Source organism: Siniperca chuatsi, linkage group LG17 (assembly GCF_020085105.1).
Source record: "Siniperca chuatsi isolate FFG_IHB_CAS linkage group LG17, ASM2008510v1, whole genome shotgun sequence".
Taxonomy (NCBI): Eukaryota; Metazoa; Chordata; class Actinopteri; order Centrarchiformes; family Sinipercidae; genus Siniperca; species Siniperca chuatsi.
The window spans coordinates 2,301,367-2,320,577 of NC_058058.1; the positions used below are offsets into that span (position 1 = coordinate 2,301,367).

At 40.6% G+C, this 19,211-nt stretch overlaps 1 protein-coding gene across 4 annotated transcripts; it reads right to left on the reverse strand.

Moving 5' to 3' along the window:
* Positions 1 to 142: 142 nt before the first annotated feature.
* LOC122864857 lies at positions 143 to 8,502 on the reverse strand. Of its 4 annotated transcripts, none has more exons than XM_044172575.1 (8): positions 8,135 to 8,502; positions 6,169 to 6,420; positions 3,791 to 4,060; positions 3,248 to 3,316; positions 2,720 to 2,761; positions 2,514 to 2,627; positions 1,319 to 1,378; positions 143 to 1,238 (listed from the first exon to the last, which is right to left on the reverse strand). In XM_044172575.1, the coding sequence occupies exons 1-8, from the start codon at positions 8,469 to 8,471 to the stop codon at positions 1,078 to 1,080; spliced, it is 1,305 nt and encodes a 434-aa protein (XP_044028510.1). In that variant the 5' UTR covers positions 8,472 to 8,502; the 3' UTR covers positions 143 to 1,077. The 4 variants fall into 4 exon arrangements, with proteins under 4 accessions (XP_044028510.1, XP_044028508.1, XP_044028507.1 ...); XM_044172573.1 differs by having other exon boundaries at positions 8,129 to 8,502; XM_044172572.1 differs by having other exon boundaries at positions 6,169 to 6,423; positions 8,129 to 8,502.
* Between the last annotated feature and the right edge of the window lie 10,709 nt (positions 8,503 to 19,211).

Below are 19,211 nucleotides of genomic sequence, written 5' to 3' on the forward strand. Positions count from 1 at the left end.
GCTTTACTTGTACTGATAATGATACAATCCTTGGGCACTACTTTAAAAAAAAGTTACACGTGTCTTGTGTATAAAAAGCCAGAACAATGTAATTGACACAGCTTGCCTGCAGCTGAAGCTCAGAGGATTTTGCTGGAAGTGCTTGATTTTGTTTGTGGTGCTAAAACTGTTAAAAAATAACACTTCTATAACTCAAAAGCAACGTGTTTCTTTTTGAACAAACCTCCAAGTTTCTCACGATGATCGACCCACCTTACTGCCCACAGTTTTCATTCCAAACTATTTTTCACCAAATGTAATAAAATACTGAAAACTGTCCAAAGTAAGATCAGTGAATTATTATATTAGTATCCAGGACATTATTTTGAAAAATATGAGCTGGAAAAACAATAGATTAGCTCCTCTTCATCACTCACATAAGACCGATCGGAGTACAACTTTGCATCTTTGTAGTTTGAATCAATAGTTTTTTTGAGAGCCGAGGAAAGTCCTTGTTTGTTAAAGTTTGTTTGTCCATAAAAATGTCTAGTTGTGAACTTTACAAAGAGATAATCCGATAATATAATATAATTGAGAGTAATAATAGGAGCTGGAATGAATGAAAATGTTTCATGAAACCATTTGTATAAACATTTTTTTAATGGAACAGTTCTACATTTTGGGAAATGTGCTTATTCGCTTTCTTGTTGAGAGTTAGATGAGGACCGATATCGCAGCCGGTTAGCTTAGCTTAGCATAAAGACTGGAAAGAGCTAGCGTGACTCTGTCCAAAGGTAAATCCATCTACCATCTCCTCTAAATCTCACAGATTAACACATTTGTCTTGTTTGATTCGTACAAAAAACTAAAAGTAAAATATGCCGGACTATTTCTTGGCCGGGACTGGTAACTTCCTGCCTGGAAACCTCACAGTGACGACAAGACACCAGGTCTGGTATCAATCCTGTCATCTAACTCTGAAAGTGCATTTACATGTGGTTAAGATCAAAACAGCCTCTCATGGTTTCATATGTAGCATTTCATCCCTCTGCTGCGTGTTCGAGACAGGATGCAGTAGACTGTGCTGCTGTTTGGTTTCTATCTGGCGGCAGGTCTGGTGATGACAGAGGAGTAGATGACATCATGGTGGCTCTGATCCGGTGGAGTCTTGCTGGGTCTCTCCCTCCAGTTCTGTCGGCCCAGAGAGGCATAATGGATGGTCTCCTCCGGCAGAGACGCGCTCACATAAACCTCACACTCTGCAGAGAGACGGGTGAGTGTATTTAATGTGACAACACACCTGAGGATTAATGAAACGTGCCATGTCTCATGGTGTTACCCGTTTGTTTGGACGTCTTCCATGGCTGCAGCTCAGTGTCTTCGTGCCTCTGTGCTGCTGCTGCAGACAAAACAGAAGAAGCAGATCAACTTACAGAAGGCAGTAGTTTGCTTGTATCACTGATAACTCACTCGAATTCTTTTCTGAAAAGAAAAATCTTTAAAATTTTGGAAAGATAAGAAGGAAACATATTGAGCTTAACTGATGTGAAGGTTATAATGTACCCAACAAAAGGGTTTTTAATGATGGGTCGAGGAAGTTTCTTAAACTTAAAAAAGGAAGATATGATATTTTCACCCAAAACAGATGTCATGTTTTTACACATATGGAGGGACATACCGGACTTGACAAGAAATAGATACATGAATGAATTTGGCAGTAAATAATATTGTAAAATTAAACAAAATGAACAATGAAATTGAGAAACAGAAGTTGTAGAATGTGGAAAATAACAGAGAAAAATCTGTCTAATGCACAAACAAAAAGTCTCCTAATGTCTTTAAACTTTGCAATTTTTAAAACGTTTTTCAATCCAGAGGTTGTTAAACCACAGCCGAGGTTCAGACTACATGATATAAGCCTGATAACAGGCACTTTGTGCGTCGGGAACGAAAATGGGTGTCGGGTGTGACAAGTCAGATACTTTATCCCGTGTAGTGCATGCTGGGAGTGATGCTGATGGTGCTGCGAGGTGGTGTGAAGTGTGAAACAGAGGAAAGGTCAACACAGGACAGCCAGTATTGAACTTCGGACACCATTGTTTTTTTACATTTTTGTTCTCAGAAGTCGGTCAACTCCTTCCCGATGACATCACACAGGTCGTGAAAAGCTATGATTGGTCAGGGACCAGCGTGAAGTCTCGTGTCTCTCAGCCGAGTCACGGCAAGAATTTATGACTATGACTATAATAATCTGACACGGTGAGCATTTTAACAGACAAAAATATTGTGAAACCATTTGTATAAACATTTTTTTTTAAAGGAACAGTTTTAGGAAATTTGCTTATTTGCTTTCTTGTTGAGAGTTAGATGAGGATCGATATTGCATGTCTCATGTCTGTACTGTGAATATGTAGTGTGAACCCGGCATTGTGTAACCCATATTTTGTAACAATTTTTTTAACAATTTTTTTTTTCATTTGTACCAAATGTAGGAATAATGACACTTGTGGCTTTCCATAGATTAGTCCACCTACCTGCACGTCCGTATTTCTTCTTCCTCCTGCACTTCACGCTGGTCAGTAAAACACAGACGGCAGCCATGAGGAGGATCATTAACCCCAACCCGACGACAACAGCCACCAGCAGGGCTGAGAGAGACCACAGACAGAACATCTGGTCAAACTGTAAACACTAAACTTCATGTATGAGTCAGTAAGTGAAGCGTATGTAGCTGACCAACCGTTCTCAGGTCTCTTCTTCTTCTTCTTTATTTCAACCCCATCTGATACACAACAGGAACGAGATGAAAGACACAAATCCAAACTGAGGTCATAAACTATTAATACAGTTTATTTCCAAACTGTTTTCACTGAGTTTTCAAGTACAACAATGGAAGTTATAGACATACAAATGACATGTGGAACATGTGATAAGGGTTTGTTCCAATAACAGAAACAACTGCACATTTGTCCACCATGAACTGGATTATAAAAATAAAATAAAAATGCACAAAATTGGATACAACATACATAGAACTGCTACCTTTAGACAAGTAAAATAATTATGATTAAAGCTTAAAGTTTAGTGACTAAAACCAGTTTTAGCAAAATGCCATGTATGGGTCATGGATAAATAAATTAAAACTTAGAAGAGGAACTCTGGTTCTTTATGCCTCACTTATATCTGTCATGGTGGGTGAACTGATTTCTTCCCTCACTTCAGTTATGTGTCCTCGGGCTGGTGTTAATGTGGTGTAAACAAATCCTACCTGTGTTCATCACAGCAGGTGTTGCAGTTGTACTGGTGGTTTGCTGGATGCTGGTCGGCTCTGGCTGCACTGATTAATCCAAAAAAATAAAAAAAATCTTTTTAATAACTTAGAACAAGTTGTTGTTCTTCTCACGGCTCATGCAAAACATAAGTATCTGCTCAATCTGTTCCTTTGAATGTGAACAGAGTACAGTTTTTAATATAATATAAACAATGTTCAGCTGAACAGAAACAGTCTAAGTCTAATTAAGGATAATTAATGGAAACAATTACAGTAAATGCACAATAAAATGAACAGTGCAGAACAATAACACAGGATGGAACGAAGAAAAAGTCTAAAGTCCAAACCTGAAAATAAATAAATGATTAATGAAGTTAAAGTTTACATTCGATCCTGTTTGTTTTGGAAACATAGGACAATGAGCTTTTGCTAGTGTTTTTTTGAATAGATTAAAATGACTTTGTAAATCAACTTCTACAGGAAAATTTACATGAAATCAAGTAATTAAAATCCAGGTGAACAAACATTAAAATAACTCGCCTGTCAGGACAGTGACTCTGGCCAGCAGCTTTCCGTTGCACAGATACTCTCCAGCGTCTTCTGGCTGCAGGTCCTGGATCTGCAGGGCATCGTTCTCATAGCTGAGCCGGCTCCCCTCCTTCTCTGGTGTCACCGTGCCGTTTCTGAACCGGGTGAAGATGGCCTCCCGCCTCCCTCCTTCCCTCCGGTGAATCCACCTCTGTTTGGGTTTGGAGGAGCCGCTGCAGGGGAGCAGCAGCGTCCGGCCTGCAGACACCATGAAGTCATGGCCTGAGGGGGCAGAAACAAAGAGGAATTATGAGTATTTGTCATTGTGTTTGTCAACTAGTTTTATATTACACAATGGAAGGGATTTTCCGTCCGGTATTTTTATTTTTACGTAAAAACACAACCACAGCTAACCTGGTTGGCAGGTGCTTCTTTTACCTGCCCTTTATTAGCGACCGACCTTCAGTGTAACTTGCATTAGACTAATCAAAAAGCAAAATTAAAACTGATGTCACACTACAGACCAGTGTAAAATATCTGTAAACCAGCCCCTGATACTGAATCTAAACTTCTTCACCTCGAGGAGAAAACATTTAGGAGGACAGCACAGTTGAGTAACGCCACATGTAAGATTTCCTTTCTCAGTTAACCAGCCGAGTGTCTGCATGTGGCTATGTTCTGGCATTAGTGGTTCAAACGTGGCCCAACACCTCTCAAGTTCCCATGAAATGTGTCATCACAATTATCTATATCATTAACAATAAAAACCCTTAAGCTATATGTCTAATCTTAACCTTTGTCTTCAAGCTAACACTCTACCAGCAAAAATCTATATTCTGTTGTCATTTTCAATTTAAAATTTTATTTTACCTCTAAAAGTGCAACTTGCTTAAACTCCAAGGCTCATGTTCATACATTTTGACGTGGGTGGTGTTTGTGACAAATTCAGACTGTGGGAACATTGACTTTTAAACCTTCCAATGAAGTCTCTCCCTTGGCACTTCCAGCCCTCAACATCCTCTTTTACGCAAAAAATGTCATAACATCTTTCACAACTTCATCAGGGATTTACTTCCCTCTAGACAGCCAGTGCCAGCCAGTGGTTTCTGTTTATTTGGAAATCAGTTGCAGTATAGGTCATAAACCCCGCCCCCTCCATTTTAGTAGATGGGAGCCAAACAAGCCAAACAAAAAAATCTAAGTACACGTCAAATACAATTTTTTCTGTCATTTTAGGTAGTTCTTATCACGCTGATGTATGTTCAAGTGTTCATTTTTAAGTTAAGTTTGGCAGACTCTGGCTCCAAATGACATCACCAGTGCAAGATGGCAGCTCCTGTACATTGGGAGGAAGTGGAGACGCGTCATCCTTGTTTATATACATGTCTATGGTTAGTGCTAGTGTGACCATTACAGAAGATTCAGATGACTTTTCTGATCTGCCACCTCTGTGGTTAAGGTTTGGTTCCATTCTGGGCTACTGTAGAAACATGGAGGTTCAACATGGCGGCCTCTGTGGAAGGGGACCCGCTCCTTCTGTAGATATAAATGACTTATTCTAAAGGTAATGAAAACACAACGATTCTTATTTTCAGATGATTGTAGACTAATGATAACCTACTTATGAATATTATTTATTGTATTTTATCTTAACTTTTACATTTTGAAGACACTTGCACTTGTGTTTAGACCTCCTCTATACAACCCCTTAGATGCACTTCTCCTGTTAAAGTGTCGCCCATGTCCATTATTGGGAAATCCCATCACCTCTCTGTCAGTTAGGGAATGTGAGTGGCCTGAAGCCAAATGACCATATACCCATCCCATCTAGGTGTATGTTTGTGAAAGACTGGTTTTTCTGCTTCATACCTACCCTATTTAAATGTTCTTTATGATGTGTTTTATGATGACCCCGATGAAAGCAACAAGCTGAAATGCGTTGGTCTGACGATAAAGTTTTTCTGTATACTACAAGTGTTGCTGGAGTTTGGACCTCTTCAGACTTTTTACCATTTGGTTATTAAAGAATTGTGACCAATATATGTCCTGAGACTGTCAGTCCTCTCTGGTGGACAAAATATTTAATGGACACACTCTTTAGATGACCTCAAAAATATCGTTGGCATTTCTGTACTGCAATTACATGTTACTTCTTAGCCAATATACATACACCAATACCAGTATATCTGTAATGACATAATATCTGCTGATGACAAACAAATAAAGCCTAATTGTTCCCTTTGATAGATCAACTCCTGTATCTGAGGCAAGTTTCAAGTCTCTGACCTAATTACCAATGTAATATTAAGTAATAATCAGTCCAACTGTTTAAAGACACACTTATCCCTCATTCCCATAATGCACCACTCATAGTTCCACCTCCTGTGTACCTGTTAGCACCTGCAGCTCGGCCACCAGCCGCTGGTTGCAGTGATACTCCCCGCTGTCAGAGTCATCGAGCTGCAGGAGGCGGAGGCTGCCGTCAGGCTGCAGACGGTAGCGTTGGGGGTCCTCGTTGGTCTCGTAGCTGCCCTGTCGGGTTACCAGGACCTTCCTGTCCTGATGACTCCAGACCACATCAGAGCTGTCAGAGCCCCACTGCAGGCAGACGTGGTGATCCTCCGGCACTGAAAACCGGATCACTGCTGGAGGACAGAAACAGATGTTAAACTCCCTGAAAACCTGAAGCAGCTCCTAATGTAGGCTCTGGTTTCTACTTATCTCATCTGTTTTTTTAATCCTATTTTTTGTACTTTTGATTGCCTGATTTTACTCAACTTGTTGTTGTTTGCATTTCTAAAATGTTTTAGTTATCTTGATTTTTCCACATAAACAATTCGAAGAACCTTGTAACTTTGTTTTGAAGGATGCAGTATAAATAAAGTTTAAATATTTATATCAATTTTTATATAATTATATATGCATATAACTACTGTTATAAAACTAAAAACATGTTTTATGTTTCTATATTGCTAGACTGTTTAATTTTAGAAAAAAGAAAACATTACCAGTTCCAATACAATACATATTGTGTATCTGCTGGTTTTCTGACAGTGGTGAAGGAAGTTTTCAGTTAAATAAGGAGTAGGAGAATTTTCTCAACCCATTAAAGGAACACTTCATCAATCAGTTTATCAGAAACATTCAAAACCACCACATTTGGATATACATGTTTTTTTAATGTACAGTAAGGGTATGAAAAATTAACTAAAGCTGTGACAAATGTAGTGGAGTAAAAAGTACAATACTTGCCTCTGAGTTGCATAAAATAGAAATACTCAAGTAAAGTACAAGTATCTCGAATTTGTACTTAAGTACAATACTTGAGTAAATGTACTTAGTTTACATTCCACCACTGATTTGAGTACAATATATACTAATTTAAATATTTAAACACATGACTTCATGTTTTTCTGAAATGTTTTGTGCATCATTTTATATACATTTGACATATGTGTTCTACATTTACCAGCTGCTGTTTTAGATGCAGAGCTGTGTCACTCATATCCTGCTGTTGGTCAGTTTTTAGCCTTGTTTCCTGTTTTATCTGTCATTCCTCTTTTATCTCATGGAAGCATTCTCACTGTCATCCAGTCAGCCTCAAATAGCAACGCAGGAAACATACAGTCAGACAGAATTGAACAGAAGTAGAATGATTTAAAATGCGCAAAAATGTTTTTTCGACGAAAGAATTAAAAGTTTTACTGTGAATAATAAAACTGTATGGGGAAAGATGTAAGGGCCGAAAGTCAAATACTTGTTTTCATTTTTAAATACCATTTACATGTATTAACAGAAAATATTGTCATTAAAATTTTGTTGATTTTGATTTTTGTGTTTTCTTTTTAGTTGAAGACAATTTAAGCTCCTTTATGGATGTGGAAAGGGCTCAAAAATTGATATTGTTTGTTATCTAAGATGCTTTTTTTCTCACCGTTTGTGGTTTATTGTATGTAAAAGATTTTGCATCACAATCTTTCACTATAAAGTGACTTTTAAAACTATTACGAAAAATCTTCTTTCCGTTGAGTCAAACAATTTGTTGGTGTTTTATTGCGACAAAAGTCTTTAAGTTCCAAAAATATACATTTATTCTGAAGTATTTAATCGTAAACTTTGAAAGAATTTGGTCAAATGTAACTTTCATTTGACATGAGAAGCCAACATATGAGGAAATACATGACTGAGATAAATGTAACACACCAACACAGTAAACAACAATACAACACTATAATAAAATGGCCGTCATTATAGATTTAAGATTATGAAAATGCTTTTGAAACATGAATCCAAAGCAAATACAAAACTACTGTTGATATTAAAACATTAATGTATGAATATGGTATCCACCTGTACCTGTGGCGTTTTCACCGCAGCAGATCAGAACTGTGTGCAGGAACCAAACGTGGCAGAAGATCATCAAACTGAACATCTTCGGATACAAACCATCAAACTGTGCTGCTGATCTGACTGGAGCTTCAGTGTGTGAGACGCTTTTCCACTCATCCCTGCTGTTCTTCTTCCTCTTCCCTGAACAGTGACTCTGGGAAGAACTGAGTGTCTTGGTCCTGGAAAAATGGGGATTTGAGCTGCTGCCTTCAATACTGACTGTAAATGTCAGAATCACTTGGTAAGAGATTAATGTAACTGAAGAATAAGGATGCAATATGTTACATCTAAATTCTGGAAACATTAAAATAATTCTGAATTTAAAGGTTTAGAGAAAAGATTTTCTATTTTACATTTAAATTTCCCTTTCCATTTTCAAATTGCTTTCAATATCAGTTTCTTTGTTTGAGTTTATTTGTTCTCTTGATTACAGTTAACTTGCCATTTTCCCCTTTAACGTTTATTCTGGGTAAAAGTATCCTCCACAGAAGTGTTCAGATGTAGCTGTCAATCAAAGCCCAAAAAACGAGAAGGATTATTTTATTAACTTGTAGAAACTTGTGAAATTGTAAATATGGAGATTAGAATAACCAAATTTAAAAACATTCAATTGTCTTGAATAATTTACAATAATATATTAATAATTCATAGTTCAGCTGAAACACAATTGATTATACAACACAAATGACACAGTTATTGGATCAATGTCCAGTTAGCAGGAGGAGGTGACGACACATTCTTTGTTTGGTCCTGAGGATTTCCTGTAAAACAAAGTCAAATATGATACGTCCCAAATGTCACATTCATCTAAACGGTTTTAATGTAGAATTAACAGAACTAAGTTTTCTTTTCCATATTTTCCTAAAGAACAACTCTTACAGAAGTAATTATTTACCTGACTGAAGTTCGTTATTCAGGTGAAACTATGTGGAGTCATTCATCTGTGACCTGGTGGATCGAGAGAAATTACAAACAGGCAACTGAATTAATCCACAATTTCAGATCACTATCACTTTCACTTATCACTATTTACCCATAGCTGTCTGCTTGTGTGTTTTTGTAATTATTCCCATCACAGAACATTTCATGGAAAGATGCTTTGGATAAAAGTGTCCACCACAGAATCGAGGCACAACAACTAATGACTAACACGTCATTAGCTTTAAATTACTTTCTGCACATGAAAATAGAAAACTGCTTTTTCCACATCGTGAAAGATTTACGTGAAAGAGAAACAGGAAATAACATCAACAATGGAAAAAATTCTCGAGTTGGTGGAGACCAAAAACAGAGCTAAAAGGAGAGTGAATATTTATATTCATCAGGTGGACACAAACACAACTCCAGGGAAATTAAATGTTGCTCTGTAACTGCTGGATATGTAAGTAGAAAAATGTTTGCTAATACATTGGCCAAAACAACTTCATAAGCTTGTGGTAACTTTCAGGACTCAGGACTCTGTCTGTTTTCCCTCTTAGTGCTGAAAAATCGCTAAATGTAGCTTTCAGTTTCAGCAAATTGTCTTTTCTCAACATTATTGTATTCTATCATTTTAACTACTTAATGTTTAGAGCTAAAATGATGTGAATAAATAGGCACCTAGTTTGGTGGTTGGTTTAAACCATTTTTAGGTAAAAATACCAAATATGACAAATATGAATATATACAGTATAACTAACCAAATATATATCACAAGAATGAATTGAGGTCGGACTGTGGGACAATAGTTAAGTATTGATGAAAGCTCTTTACCGGTCTCGTTTCCCAGTGCTGGGAGTTCACGGATGATGGAGTATGTGAGATCATGTTGGTTTGATCCATCTAGAAATCAGAAATACTTTATTGATCCCCGAAGGGAAACTCTTTGTTACAGCAGCTCGCCTTTACGTCAGCGCACACAGGAGAAAGTACTAGCAAAAAATATAATACAATACACTATAAAAACAGGTCAGAAAATAATTTAGTACCAGGTGGGTATGAGTATAAGATAAAATTAAGAAATTAAAACATTTATTCAACAAGCATTTATTGAGCTGAACTTTTACCCCAGTTGTTGACTAATTCCAGTTTTTCCAAAACATCTTGTACATGTTTCAGGAGCGTTTTTAAAACCCAAACTGTATATAACTGCCAGACAGACCACAAATACAGAAGGGCAGTGTTTTTTTTTTTTTTTTTTTTTTTAAATAAGGGACAGCTCGTATTTCTCACCTGATATAGGTTCAAACACCAATCCATCTGTTATCTCAGCATAGACCACCTCAACCCTTCGTTCATCACTTTCTACCAAACAAGAGCATAAATGTCGCAAGGTTATTAATTCAGTGCACACTCACTGATTATCTGCTTTAAAGACCAAATGACAAATGCAAAAATAATTCACACGTCAAAATTGATGTCATAAGTAAAACAAAAGAAAAACATTTTCATATAATTTTACCAAGAAAAATGTTATTATGGCAATCACTGACATCACCTGTTATCCATTTAAAAGATAATGTTATGTGTTGCGTGTTGTGTTAAATATTCTGTGTAGTTAAAGATAGTAAAAAGTTTATTTATATTTATAATTTATAACTACAACTTTCAAAGTTTGTTTTCACTGAAATTTAATTTGATTGAAAATTATTTCCATTAATGCATTTTCAGATATATTCCAGGTCATATTTCATTCACCTCGTCTTTTGATCCTGCATCTCCAAGTGAGGAAGAGGATGATGATAATGATGAAGAGGAGGGGGAGGAGTATACTAATCACCAAAACAGCAGCTGGAAGAAAAAAATAAACAAAACTCATAGTAACTCACATAGTAACACAATACATTCAGACATGATGCTGAACTGCGTTGAACTGCATTTCCCATGATGCAATTGCCATTATCAAATCTAAGGTAGCTGAAAACATCTGTCACATACGTAAAGAGCAAATTTAATTTACAATAGTTACTTGTGGGATTCTGTTGAGAAATGTTGATCTCAAGTTTACTTTTTAATTTACATTTGTAAATTAATTGAGTATCCTGGTAACGAGGCTATTCAGTCACTGAAAGGTAACACGTTAATTCCCCAAATTAACAACAGCCACGTGTCCTAAACCTTCTCTGTTCACTAAATGTCTTTGCAACGATCAATAAGTCTTTAAAAAATTTTATTTCACTCACATGTGGCTGTAGGTTAATCCTTTTTGTTGTGAGTTGCGTGGCAACAGTGTTCTCATGACTTAAATCACTTTAACAACACAATTTTGATCGTATCCATTGTATCTGAAGGCAGCACTGTCACATTCTGCGCCTCTGTCCCTCCCTCCAGCCACATTCGTCCCCAGGCCCCTTCACTGCCATTCTCCACCTGTCCACCTGTTTCCCCTTTCCCTCACCTACCCTCCCTTAATCAGCCTGGCAGTATATTTACCAGCCAAATCGTCAGTGTTACTATGTGCTTCGTTACCAGCACCTGCCTGCCTAATCCACAGACTACTGATTCTTTGCTTAACCCCTTTGGATAAGTTTTCCTGTTCGGACTGCCTTCCCGGTTTTAACCCTCGCCTGCCTTGCGACTCTGTAAACTTGTGCATCTTCTCAATTAAATCACTGAACGGGTCTTGTCTGCCTGCTTTGTCTGCGTTTGGGTCCCATCCCAGTTGCCTCGGTTGCGCTCACCAACCGTGACAAGCTTTGAAGGTGCCCTGTGTACTTTTTTTAAACAAACTTTGGTTTCTGTTTACATTCAGTGTTGCTCACCAAAACACATTATGCACATTAAATGCATTTCCTTCCTCATAAAATATATTTTTTTAAGTTTGAAACCTGCATTGTTTACATCCATGTTTACTTGTCTTCTTCTTCCGTGCCATTGTTGACACATTGCTGCGTTATGTGTTACTGCAACAGAAGAGTGAGGGAGCAACAACTGTAGGCCTGGTGGCTCCGTGTGTGACGTGGAGGACACTGACCACCGCTCACTGTAGCATGGACGGAGACGTACAGCTGGCTAACAGCCATGAGCCGCTACTGTCAGACTCTGTGTGTCTCTAAGACAGGGAATCTGCTGGAGCTTTGACCATCACTAGAAGCACATTTATGTCTCTTTGAGAGAGTCACTGTGTTGTAGCTTATCTAGCAGCTACTACGAGAGGTTCTCCGCTGTGTGTGTCTGTGGGGGAGTGTCAGTACATAGTCATAGCCCTGCTGTGTATCAGTACTTAGCTGTAGCCCTGCTGTTTATCGCGGTTAAAGTTAGGCCTACTGTTCGTCAGCTCCAAGTATCTTTTTAAGCTCTGAATACAGCTCAGTTATCAGCGCATGTGTTGTGTTTACTGAAGAGGAAAATATCTCCTTCATGTACAACGTTGTTTTTCCACGAGCGCTCATCAGTCTTACTAATGCTAATGCAACCAGCAGGGGGGTCAACATAGGCTACGTAATAGACCTCTGATGTAGCTTAGTCTTGCCTATTTAGTCACAGGTAGCAGTGAGGGGCCGGAGAAATTAAAGATCCAAGCAGACACATACTAGCTAATTTAGAGCAGAAAAAGCTTTTTTTTTTTGTTATACACACACAATATGAATTTTGTAACATCATATGCCAACAAGAATATATGTGAATATGTGTACAGTAAAAAAGACTTCTTTAACTACTCTAGCTAAGTTTGGCCCTTTCTCAGAACTGTCACCTTTTTCATCCCAGTGGAGTTTGCAGGCCTGAATACCATCAGCAGGAATGAATGTGTCGCGTATCACCTGCGTGCTTGCGAGTGTGAGTGTGCATCCTCGTGCCCATGCACGACAACCACCACAACGTGGACACACCCATAAAAACATTGCTCTACAGCGTTACTAGTGGTCAAAAACTCCACTGGGTGCCTTTGCCCTTTCAGTGGCATTGAAGGTCATAGACATATTTGCTGTTCAATCTTTGTAGGATTTATATCTCTGCATCTGCATTTATCTTAGCTATATTATAGTGTATTATATTTTGATTGCACATCTCTTATTTCTTACTAGAAATAATTGTCTCGTTGTGGACTTACTTATTATTTCTATTAGTACTTCTATTCCTGTGTGCAGACGTGACAGTGAGCAGCTGTAACGAAAGAGTTTCCCCTCGGGGATCAATAAAGTATTTCTGATTCTGATTTCTGATTCTGCTCTCCATGTTTGAATAACTGCTTTATTTTCCTTTTAGCATTTAAAATATTTCTTCCCACGTTTATTTATTTACATTTATTTTAAAATGTAAACTTGTTAAAACTCTAACAAGGTTAATTTATATTAACTATATAAGCAGTCATATTATTTCTCACAGTTCAACTTGAGCCCATGTTTTTTCCCCATGTTCTCCAACCATATCTGAGACATTTTGTCTGCATTAAAAAGTTTGTCTGTATTAGCTAATGTCAGTAGAAACTGTGATGCAGTTAGGTATCTCCAAGACTTCTTGTCTCTCACCTTTCTCAGACTGTTCATCTTTGGTCACATTCAGATACGCAGCTGGTTTTCCATAACAGTAGTAGAGTCCAGCATCATCAGGCTGCACGTCTGTTATAGTCAACGTCTTTTCCTCAGCTGAATATCGAGCATGCCCATCTGTCTTATTTTGATTGGAAACAGTGGTGTTTGTTCCTCTGTTTTCTCTGATCCACGTTGCAACAGGTGGATTATCAACACCAGAGGGGCATGTAAGATTGACGTTGGTTCTTACTACTGCAGTGAGTCTGGCTGTTCCTGTACATGACAAAAAATAGTCAAGGAGTGAGTAAAAACTTAGATTTCAAGTTTTAAGAAGCACCATCATTAAATGCTCATGTATTCAGGATAAAGTTGTATGAAGAGTTTTGTCCCAAAACATGATTTCCTTTAAGGAACTGATTCCTGTTCTTACCCAGAGGGGGGAGGACTAGCATGGTCAAAGTACGTTTACTCAAGTGCTGTACTTAATTCTGAGGTACTTGTTCATACCCTGCTAGAAGATCTGTGAAGATTTTAAACGTGAATGTTTGTGATGAGCTGAAGGATGAAGAGTTTCCTTCGTGTGCTGAGAAAACTCTCCTCCTCCTGAAGCTGAATAAACTCTTTAACCCCCCCTCGGATCAGCTGGGAAACGCATCGTCACAGAGCTGAAAACAGGCTGTTTCTCTGAGCTCAGGGAGACTTTTTGGAGATACGTGGTTCTCACAGGACAGCAACGCTACAAACACGTGATGATCTTATAGACCATGATGCATTGCTGCAGGTTAAACTACCCAACAGTATATAAAGCAGTTAAAATGAGCTCAACCTGAAACATCTGCAGCAGTAAAATGCAACACACACATTAATGCAGGAGGAATATGAATCCAGAAACATCAGATATAATAAACACTGACAGGGAACACTTTACTGCACAAAGAGATTTGAATGCAGGACAGAGTGTGATATTAATACTTTTACTGAAGTAAAGGATCTTATTCTTACAATTGGAAAAATTGGGAATTACTAAATAAAGTTCTCTTCGTCACTGAATGATCAGACAGTGACGTTTACAACTGTCCAACATGTATTATGTGAATTCAAATGTAGAGAAGCACAAAAGCAAATAATACTTCTATAAAGAAATTAATTCAATTTAATTAACAGAAATTAGTTATGAACACAGTCTAATCTTACTAGTCAATGGAGGATGAATGTAAAACATAATTTTTCATTATTATTATCTAAGAAATTAATTAGTATATTTTTACAAATTAAAAATATTATAGTTTTACAAAAGTTGAGTTATTGAAGGTAAAAACACATTTACATCTAAAATATACTACTTTATTAATATGCAGATGAATTTCTCACACCAATACTCAACAAAATTGACTTTACATGAAACATTTAGTAGGAAGACATGATTTTGAAACAGAGAGAGAAAACAGAAAGCAGAACAACTTTATTAAAGTTTGATGTTACCTGATGGGATCACCGTCAGCTCCACAGCCGGTTCATTATTACAGAAGTATCTTCCAGCGTCTGAGACGGTAACTCTGCTAATGTGAAGTGACTTATCTGCCAATGAACTGTATCGTTTGCCTGGGTCATTGTGTCTTATATCTCCGTCAGCTTCAACTGTAAGTATGTCAACTTTGTTTCCATTAATCTCTCTGCTCCACAGAGTGAGGACATCGCAGAGAGATGGAGGCCTTCTCCTCAAATACTTGATGGATTATTTCTGCAAAAGAAACACAAATTACATAAATTAAATAAGATAAATAAGAATCTGTTTTTAGAATGTCAGCATCTAATAATGCAGTATTTTATAGTGTAAATATACAGTTTTGTAACATGCACGTTGTCGTAAGGGGTGCTGTATGGAGGTATGTGGACCCAAAAGCAGATGACGAGGAAGCGGTCTCAGGGTGAAGTAGCCAGATGACTACCGTGTTTATTGTGGGGTGGAATGCAGGCAAGAACAGGCAGAGGTGAGCAGACAGGTAATGAGCAGACAAAAGCCAAACAAGGTCCACAGGAGAACAAAGAATCCAACACAACTTACAGAGACAATGCTCGGCAGGAACAACACCACATGTACAACAATGATCCAACACAGAACAAAGAAGAGACCCAGACTAAATACCCCAGGGGAGGTGACACAACGAGACTCAGGTGCAAACAATCAAGGGAGGGCCAACAATCAAAACTGGAGGGAAAACACAGACAGGAAGTAAAAACACAAGACACACAAGGGAAAGAGAATACTACAAAATAAACCAGGAAGTGACAACACCAAAACTACCACATACATATCATCATCATTGTTAAATATAAACCTGCACACTGCATATGCTGTAAATAGACATGTATACATGCATATATTGTACATAACCACCTACCTCATGTATATAAAGTAATCTATTACCATATTTATTCCAGCGCTCTTGTTTTCTTGCGTATGTTGTTGCTTTTTCTTTCACCTACTTATATGTATATTGTAGTTAAATGTTTGTGTTTACCTATCTTTGTTCAATGTTGCTGTCCTTGATTTTAACTGTATGTTTATTTCCATCTCCCTGTAAATTGTTCTGTGTGTAACACTGAGAGCAACTTTAAACTAGAGTCAAATTCCTTATATGTGTTTACATACTTGGTCAATAAAGTTGATTCTTAATATGTCCTTTTTAATCTGTGTTTGTACGATATAAATCAGCTATATAAATATATTACTGACACAAGCAGCAAGCCCAGAACGTAGCAAGACCTCAGAGTAGTGTGGCCTTCATGTACATAATGACTAGTTCAAACACATTGTTGTTAAATTATTCTACAAACAAAAGTGCATAAAATATAAAGTATTAAGACAGGTGAGATAAAGTCCATCCATCCATCTTCTTCCGCTTATCCGGGGCCGGGTCGCGGGGGCAGCAGTCTAAGCAGGGACTCCCAGACTTCCTTCGCCCCAGACACTTCCTCCAGCTCCTCCGGGGGGATCCCGAGGCGTTCCCAGGCCAGCCGAGAGACATAGTCCCTCCAGCGTGTCCTGGGTCTTCCCCGGGGCCGCCTCCCAGTGGGACATGCCCAGAACACCTCCCGAGGGAGGCGTCCAGGAGGCATCCGGATCAGATGCCCTAGCCACCTCAGCTGGCTCCTCTCGACGTGGAGGAGCAGCGGCTCTACTCGAGCTCCCCGTGTGACTGAGCTCCTCACCCTATCTCTAAGGGAGCGCCCAGCCACTCGGCGGAGGAAGCCCATTTCGCCGCTTGTATCCGCGATCTTGTCCTTTCGGTCACTACCCAAAGCTCATGACCATAGGTGAGGGCAGGAGCGTAGATTGACCGTAAATCGAGAGCTTTGTCTTTCGACTCAGCTCCTTCTTTACCACAACGGTCCGATACAGCGCCCGCATCACTGCAGACGCTGCACCGATCCGCCTGTCAATCTCACGCTCCATCCGTCCCTCACTCGTGAACAAGACCCCGAGATACTTAAACTCCTCCACTTGGGGCAAGGACTCCCCACCCACGCGAAGAGAGCAAACCACCTTTTTCCGGTCAAGAACCATGGCCTCAGATTTGGAAGAGCTGATTCTCATCCCAGCTGCTTCACACTCGGCTGCAAACCGTCCCAGTGCATGCTGCAGGTCCTGGTTTGAAGAAGCCATCAGAACGACATCATCTGCAAACAGCAGAGATGAGATCCTGTGGTTCCCAAAACGGACACCCTCCGGCCCCTGACTGCGCCTAGAAATTCTGTCCATATAAATTATGAACAGAACCGGTGACAAAGGGCAGCCCTGGCGGAGTCCAACATGCACCGGGAACAGGTCTGACTTACTGCCGGCAATGCGAACACAGCTCCTGCTCCGGTTATACAGGGACCGGACAGCCCTTAGCAAAGGGCCCCGGACCCCATACTCCCAGAGCACTCCCCACAAAGCGCCCCGGGGCACACGGTCGAATGCCTTCTCCAGATCAACAAAGCACATGTGGACTGGTTGGGCAAACTCCCATGAACCCTCGAGCACCCGATGGAGAGCATAGAGCTGGTCCAGTGTTCCACGACCGGGGACGAAACCACTCTGCTCCTCCTGAATCCGAGGTTCGACTATCGGACGAATTCTCCTCTCCAGTACCCTGGAATAGACCTTACCGGGAGGCTGAGAAGTGTGATCCCTCTGTGATTGGAACACACCCTCCGGTCCCCCTTCTTATACAGAGGGACCACCACCCCGGTCTGCCAGTCCAGAGGCACTGTCCCAGACCGCGCACGCGATGTTGCAGAGACGTGTCAGCCAAGACAGTCCCACAACATCCAGAGACTTAAGATACTCAGGACGGATCTCATCCACCCCGAAGCCTTGCCACCAAGGAGCTTGCCAACAACCTCAGTGACTTGGCCAGGGTGATGGATGAATCCGCCTCCGGTCCCCAGCCTCCGCTTCCTCTTCGGAAGACGTGACAGCGGGATTGAGGAGATCCTCAAAGTATTCCTTCCACCGTCCGACAACATCCCCAGTCGAGGTCAACAGCTCTCCACCCGCACTGCGTACAAGGTGTTGGTGAAGAACTGCTTCCCCCTCCTGAGCCGTCGGACGGTTTGCCAGAATTTCTTTGAGGCCGACCGATAGTCCTCCTCCATGGCCTCTCCGAACCTCTCCCAGTCCTGAGTTTTTGCCTCTGTGACCGCACGGGCTGCAGCACGCTTAGCCTGCCGGTACCTGTCAGCTGCCTCGGGAGTCCCACGAGCCAACAAGGCCCGATAGGACTCCTTCTTCAGCCTGACGGCATCCCCTTACTTCGGCGTCCACCACCGTGTTCGGGGATTGCCGCCGCGACAGGCACCAGAAACCTTGCGGCCACAGCTACGAGCCGCGCATCGACAATGGAGGTGGAAAACATGGTCCACTCAGACTCAATGTCCCCAACCTCCCCCGGGATCTGGGAGAAGCTCTCCCGGAGGTGTGAGTTGTAGACCCTGCTGACAGAGGGCTCCGCCAGACGTTCCCAGCAGACCCTCACGATATGCTTGGGCCTGCCAAGTCTGTCCGGCTTCCTCCCCGCCAGCGGATCCAACTCACCACCAGGTGGTGATCGGTTGACAGCTCCGCCCCTCTCTTCACCCGAGTGTCCAAGACACGCGCGGCCGGAGGTCAGATGATACGACAACAAAGTCGATCATCGACCTCCCGCCTAGGTGTCCTGGTGCCACGTGCACTGATGGACACCCTTGTGCTTGAACATGGTGTTAGTTATGGACAAACTGTAACTAGCACAGAAGTCCAACAACTGAACACCGCTCGGGTTCAGATCAGGGGGGCCGTTCCTTCCGATTACCCCTCTCCAGGTGTCACTGTCGTTGCCCACGTGGGCGTTGAAGTCCCCCAGTAGAACAACGGAGTCCCAGGGTGGTGCACTATCTAGTACCCCTCCCAGGGACTCCAAGAAGGCCTGGTACTCTGCACTGCTGTTCGGCCCGTAGGCCGCCACAACGGTGAGAGACCTGTTCCCCACCCGGAGGCGGAGGGACGCGACCCTCTCGTTCACTGGGGTAAACTCCAACACGTGACGGCTGAGCTGTGGGGCTATGAG

Excerpts from the sequence above, each read along its gene's own strand:
- LOC122864857 (XM_044172572.1), bottom strand. The coding sequence starts at position 8,471 with ATGTTTCCAGAATTTAGATGTAACATATTGCATCCTTATTCTTCAGTT. Across the intron at positions 6,424-8,128 it reads TGAAAACGCCACAGGTACAG|CAGTGATCCGGTTTTCAGTG; the intron begins GTGGATACCATA and ends TCTGTCCTCCAG. Across the intron at positions 4,061-6,168 it reads CGAGCTGCAGGTGCTAACAG|GCCATGACTTCATGGTGTCT; the intron begins GTACACAGGAGG and ends CTGCCCCCTCAG.